Source organism: Buceros rhinoceros, unplaced genomic scaffold (assembly GCF_000710305.1).
Source record: "Buceros rhinoceros silvestris isolate BGI_N320 unplaced genomic scaffold, ASM71030v1 scaffold8134, whole genome shotgun sequence".
Lineage (NCBI taxonomy): Eukaryota > Metazoa > Chordata > Aves > Bucerotiformes > Bucerotidae > Buceros > Buceros rhinoceros.
This window is the reverse complement of record NW_010407654.1, coordinates 32901-39771: the sequence shown is the minus strand read 5'-3', so window position 1 is coordinate 39771 and position 6871 is coordinate 32901. Positions and strand designations below refer to the sequence as shown.

The window sequence follows — 6871 nt, the reverse complement described above, 5'->3', positions numbered from 1 at the left end:
TCGGACCTGCATCACCCCACCGCAGCACCACGGCTGTGCCGCGGTGTCCCACTGCCAAACGTGAGCCCAGACGTGGCAGGCGTCAAGCAAACGCCTCTTGGGGGTAGTGGTGGGGTCAGGGGCTTTGGGCTGGGTTCGAGGTAGCCCAGGCAGAGCAGTTCTCTGCCACTGCTGTGGCTTTGACAGTGAGTCCACAGAAGAGGGTCGGGAAGGGGGTGGGGGGAGTGGGGTGGTACTGGGGCGCCTGATGGGGCTGTGGCACAAACACTGCCCTTCTGATGGCAGCGCTGGGCTGCACAGACAGGGAGGGTCTGGGCAGGGGGGCACTGCCGCCCCTGCTCGCAGCCTCTCAGCGAGGAGCGCAGGAGGTTTGCAAGGATGTTTACATGTTAGGTTGGCCTTGCTAAAACAAGAGATGAAAAAAAAAAGCACTTTATCATGTGTCATGCTCCCACTTTATTCCCAGTGCCCACCCCAGCCGGCAGGTGGTGGGTGGGCAGGCAGTCCCAGGCGCTGCCCCAGGGGTAGAGCTGAGCGGTGTTTTCCAGACATGCTCCAAAGGACAAAAATCCCACAGTCCCTTTTTGGGGCTCGCTTGGTCCCCGCTTGGTCTGCCTGCAGGCTGGGGGAAGGCTGAGTCAAGGCCATGGGATTTTTACCGTTTGTTGTCACTCACTCTCAAAAATACACGAATAAACAAATCTCTTTATTCAGGTTGGTTTGTATTTGTTTACCTCGGTGTTAGCTATAACCTGTGTTTTTGGGACCCATTTGGAATTGAGGGTTGCTGGTGGGTTTGGTTCACATCCCACCACCCACCCCCAGGTGCTTACAAGAAAACACAAGTGTGACTTGGTGACAAGCAGAGGGTCGGAATGTGACCAGTGCCACCAGTGTTGGGCTCCAGGGTCAGTGTTGACCCAGTTCTTGTTCCGAGCACCAACAGATTCTCCAGATATATAGATATACAGATATATGTGTTTTTAATATACATGTATGTAAGTATCTGTATATGTATATATTGACCTATGTGCACATAGGCCTCACAATTCCAGACCTCCGAAAACACAGGCAGCTTTAATTCGTAAAGTCTTGCACTTTTAGCGTATTTGTACATATAAGCTGAAGCCTGGTGGGTATAATCAGGCTGGTTTGACAAACACAGTGAAAAGTCACTGTATCTATTGTATATACTTCATGTAAAGAAAAAAAAAAGAAAAAGTCTTAGAATCGAGTATAAATCTTGGTTTATTTTATATGCTGTCACATACAGATACATTTATAAATGTTAATATTCTAAAAAGTATTTTGTAATGGGAAAAAGGAAGTGTCTTATGATGATGAACAGTAAAGATTTTATTCTTGTTGTGACTCGATGTCCTGGCACGGCTCCTTTGAACAGGGAGCCCCCGCGTTTCGAAAAGCTTTAAAGAGATTGTAAATAGTATTAAAAAGTATTTTGTAATGGGAAAAAGGAAGTGTCTTATGATGATGAACAGTAAAGATTTTATTCTTGTTGTGACTCGATGTCCTGGCACGGCTCCTTTGAACAGGGAGCCCCCGCGTTTCGAAAAGCTTTAAAGAGATTGTACATAGTATTTTAAAAAAAAAAAAAAACAAGAAAAAAAAGAAGAAATAAAATAATACTTATGAGACCTCTGAGTGCTGCTGTTCCTCCCTGGGCGGTGTGGGTCCGGTGGGGAGCAGGATCTGCTCCCTGCTCTCCCCGAGGCACAAGAGCAGCAGCCATCGCGTGTGCGTGTGTGTAAACACTGGGAAGGGACGGGGCTCACGGCGCAGACCACGATTTCCATGATTAGTGTCACGAGCAATAGGAGCAACGTGTAAATTGTAAAGACCAAGGCATCCGGGTCAGCGTAGAGGTGGCTGCACACTGTAAATGTTTTGATCTGGATACACCAGAGGAGTAACCATACTCTTCCTGGGCTAACGCACTTGCTGTAAGCAAGACTGAGCTAGTCCCAGGTTTCACAATCTGGGTGTCCTCTTCGCTTCCCCTCCGCTGCGGGGAGGTTGACATCCAAGCATGGTCTGTGGCTTGGTCATCGCTTTGGAAAGCGCTGACTGAGTACGACTTTGGCATGACCAGTGTTCTTGAAAGAACTTCTGAAGCTGTCCATCATGAGAAATAATAGTGCCTCGAACACAGGGATTTTAATTTTTTTCCTTAAGTGAAACACTTTTATTTAACACCCCATTTGTCTTACAGTACATCTGCACACAATACACTGCATAAACAACCACCCTGCCGACACAAACTGCTGCCTTCTTGCCAAAGTGACAAAGCTACAGCGAAAAAGACAAAAGAGCCTATTTTTCTGGAAACCAGTTGGAGTATTTCTTTCTGTTTTAGTCCAGATAACAACTGCAATTGCAACCTAGAACCTTGTGTGGTACAGCTGGATGAGAAACGTCTAAACAGATGAACACACAGCTAGTTCTTAGTCACTATAGTAGCAAACTCTTCTAGAAATCCGTTATTACCGAGGCGTGAGAGTGATAGACAAGGGGCTGGTTTTAGGAACGGACAGAAACAGAGTCCTTTTTCTGCAGCCCAGGGCAGTGACCACCCCCATGTCCTGGGAAATGCTAGTGGCTGAAGTCCAAGCAGTTCTCCCCCGTGGTGGAAAGGGCTCCTATCTTCGTTACCACTGGCTGAGCTGGCCCCCCACCTCGCATGCCCAAGCCCCGAACTCATTCAGCACACAAAGAGGTGTGCCGCTGTGCTCAGGGCTGCCACCACCCACCTGGAGTGCAGGGGATGGTGACAGGGTCGCTGAGCAGCACGCTGCGTATTGCAAGTCTTGAGGGATCATCACAGCTCTGCTGGACATGCCCCAGGCTAACGGTTATGCTTGATGACAGGCCCCCGATGTGCACAGCAGCACTAACCCTGGCCTAGTCACCAGATGGGACTGCGCAGCGGGCGCTACCAGCCACTGAGAATGTTCCAGGGTAAATCACCACAGTGTGGCTGGGCACGCTGGGGACGCCGAAGCAAGGCGAGCGGGCGCTACCAGCCACTGAGAATGTTCCAGGGTAAATCACCACAGTGTGGCTGGTCACGCTGGTGACGCTGAAGCAAGTCGTGCAATTTTAAAACTGAATAAATGGCATCACTAGTTTTCACCATCTATATCCTACCTACAGCTGTCTATTTTGTACTGAATGGTGCACCTTCATTTATTTCCTATGACTGAACCAAAAAAATAAAACCACAAACTTCATGAAAACTGTTACAGAAAAAAAGCCCAACATAGCTCAGTGAACTAACACATCAAGACTCAACCAGTGCTGCTTCCTGTTCCTGAATGAACCCTTCCAAGTTCAAACGCAGGTCTAGAAACTTAGAATTTACCACTTGAATGGAAAGTCCCCTTCTTGGGAAGTAGCTGAGTAATTCTGGGTCAGACACTCTGCAACCGCCAAACTCCTTGCTCGCACTTCTGCTTAATTCCTGGCTACAGGCGGCAGCTGCCCTCCTGCAGCAGCAGAGTGTGCACCCACAGCGTCCTAAAGCAGCGTGGTGAGAAGCCAGGGTTACCCCTGCATCGCCAAGAACTTCACGTGGCCAAAGAGCTGTAGCACGTGGGGAGCTCCGTCTCTGATCACACCTGGCTTTCAAGTCAAGGCACACCCCATCAGGACTGAGGAGAGGGAAAGTGTTTCTCCTGCTCTAGCTCCCCCAGTCCCCTTTCAGCCTGCGTGGATTTGTGAGGCAGCCTCACAAACAGGAAAGGGAAGGAAAGGAGCAAGACACCAACTCCAGAGTTGCTCTGTCACAAGCAAAGCACAAGTGTCCCTCCCTCAGGGTTATGGCACGCTGTGGAAGCAGCCCAGCAGACATGCCTCTGGGTCACGCTGGCATTTGCTACCTCTAAATCTGCCCAAAGGCTCAGCTCGTGACCCACATGCTCCAGAAGGAAGAACCAGCCCGGCAGTCAGGCAGTTGCCCGAGTGCTGCTGGCCTGCCGGAGGCAACCTTGCTCCGCTCCACCCTCCATCCTGCCAAGGCTGGCCGCCTGACTAGCCTTGCTGGGTCAACCTGCAGCTGTAAGACAGGAACAATTTAACAACATCACCCTTTGGGGGAAAAAATATGGACAAATTACACAGAAAATCCATACAGTTAATAAAAGTTAGTGTTCCCTCTATGTCCTAACTTCTCACCTGAAATCTGTTTTTACATATATATATGCTGGTAATCTCTCTTTATACATAGATACAATAGCTGACAAGAGCTACTACATAACTAGCATAACTAGCTAGTTACATAACTAGTCATGGCTCTACCGTCTCTTGGATTGCCACTAACAGAAACTGGTATTTTAAAAAGTGCTCCGTTTTGCATAACCAAACCAAGTAATGGCACAAGGCAACTGGATTTTGCAAGTTCCCCCAGTACAATCTTCTGTACTTGGATCTTAACATCCTGGCTTGCAACTAAAAAATGACACTGAGTTTTAAGACGTTCATATCCCTGCACTGCCCTGCTTCACAAAGCTCATCGCTTTGACTATTAACAACACCCGTCACAAACCCGCTGCTGCGCCTGTTTTCACGGGCTCCATTAATTTCAGCACAGCTATTTGCAGAATTACTCACTGAGCAAAGCTTATCTGAGTACATGCTGGAGTAGAACAACAGTGTCATCTGCTCTGTATCTCTAAAACAACGTTAGGAAAACAGTGAGTAAATACGTTTTAAAAGGAACACAGGGTTGCCCTGCTTTGCCTCGGAAACACATCCATACGAACGGATAAATCAGTTCTTATTTTAAGCATAAAAATACAAATCAGCATTATATTGTATCAAGTGCAACTACTTTGTGAAGGCTTCTGTAAAAAAGCTTCCTCACTCCTCACATACATGAATTAGTTTTTGGAGCTACTGCTCATTCAATAAAATTTTATTTTACATTAATACCTGAGAGTATGGGGGACAGTAGAAGAAATAATTCACAAATTCATTGCTCCTGATCAAAGCTGCATCCTTTAGAAGCAGCGTGGGAACTCTAACACCAACTGCAATGACAGTATTTCACCAAGTGCCTGTAACACAGGGCACAATTCCATTTTATTCTGCATTCACAGTAGTATTGCAAGAACAGCCTCAGGGAATGACACCATCCCCATTCTGCTTTACAAAAACATGCACGGTATAAAAATAATGCTGCTCTGCAGAGAAAGATTGTCAGACTGGCTTTAGAAAAAGCCTTCTCAACAAGTTTAGCAGACAGTCACAGTTTACTTTGTTGTTAAAATAGAAGCTCTTCCCCTCTTTTCCAAACTCATTCTAGCACCAGCTACCCAAGCGTCAAGGTCAACATTTATCCGCATTAATGCCGGCAGAACTTGCCTCCACAGGGTCTTTGATCTATCATATTTTTTTTATATTCAAAATGTCATGTCAGATTCCAGAGGATTTTCTTGTGGCCATGAATCCTGGCAGACAGAAAATACTACAGCAGCAAAAATCCAGAGGGCTGTAGAAAAGACAGAATAATTGCTAGGCTGAGGTATGGACCGGGCAGGCAGAGGAGCAACCGCACTCTGTCCCTGGCAGCTCAACAGGCAGCACTCAGCTAACCATGAAGTCGCTAAAGATGGTCTGTGCTTGGCCTTCCCAAACACAAGGAAAACTACACGTAAGCCAACCACAGCTCCCCTTGCAAGACGAATGACCACCACCACGCGGTCAGACAGATTTAGCCACTGCCTTCCCTTCATTTCAATAATCTATAGTAGCGTTTGCATCTGTGTGCAGCCTGGACAACAAACAAGCTTCCATCCTTTTCACCTGTACTACACGAGGACTGGTAGGACAATGGGAGAGAACTCATTTACGGGCTGAGCTAGTAGAAAGCAGGACACCAGTTGTTTGTCACAAAAACTGAGACTTGGCCTGGGAGAATGCAGTCTGCAAATTGCCAGCTGGGGCCAGAATCTGCAAGAGCCCAGGACCATGGAAACACCGAAGCAGGGGAACTGAGAGCAGGACAACCTTCCTCTCTAACCCCATGCTCTTGGGCCTACCAGAACCTCTGTTCTTAGCCTTCACTCCGCTTCGACCCCAGTCCACATGCAAGTTTGCAAATAACTAAACTAACCTGGGAGGCAACCTCTAAGCTGTCAATACTCTTTGTAAGTGGAAGTGGCTGGAAGTCATTCCTTTTATCCCAGTAACAGCAAGGAACCTGGAGAGCCCGCGCTGTAACAGCTGTCCTTCAGACAGGTCTGCAGTAGGCCACATCCAGTATTTCCAAGCAATGTTGCATATTTTGATAACATGGTAAAGATGGTTTATTATTCAGTCCTTTTTCTGGAGTGACACTTATGAACAATGCAATAAAGTGATTGTGCTTCAAACTATTTTTATTTACATGACATACCAGTAATCTGATATTTAAAGCTAACTCTTCAAACTCCATCCATCCCCTGTGTAAACACCAGACTCAATTTCCATAGTGACGACCTTCATTTGTAAGCCTTTTACGTGGTTAATTCAGAGTCTAAATACCTTCAAAGGTAAAGAAAATTACATTCTGGTTCTTGCTTTAAGTTGTAAATTTTTAGCACTCTCTATTTTAACTTTTATGTCATGAGGTTTCTCAAAAAATCTCACAAAGGCTGGTTCATTTAATAAGGATGCCAGAATCTGTTCAAAGGCAAAGGACCATTCATGGTTCCCTCTCAAAGGCTGTGCTCTGCTGCCTTCGGTCTGCTCGGAGCTGCTTTCCTCCTGCCCTTTTCTGGGGATTTCAGCAGGCACCTCCGTAACTGCCACTGGACTTCCGACTGGTGATGTGGGACCCTGCAGTCTTCTCCCAACTTCTTCCATTTTCAGCAGG

At 46.9% G+C, this 6871-nt stretch overlaps 1 protein-coding gene across 1 annotated transcript in view; it reads right to left on the bottom strand.

The window, feature by feature from the left end:
• Positions 1–6558: 6558 nt before the first annotated feature.
• Positions 6559–6871, bottom strand: part of TBC1D8B (TBC1 domain family, member 8B (with GRAM domain)) — a gene marked incomplete at its 5' end in the record, with an annotated part of 27346 nt that continues 27033 nt past the window's right edge. Inside the window, one exon of the mRNA XM_010134561.1 lies at positions 6559–6871. Within this exon, the coding sequence (XP_010132863.1) occupies positions 6559–6871 (313 nt within the window).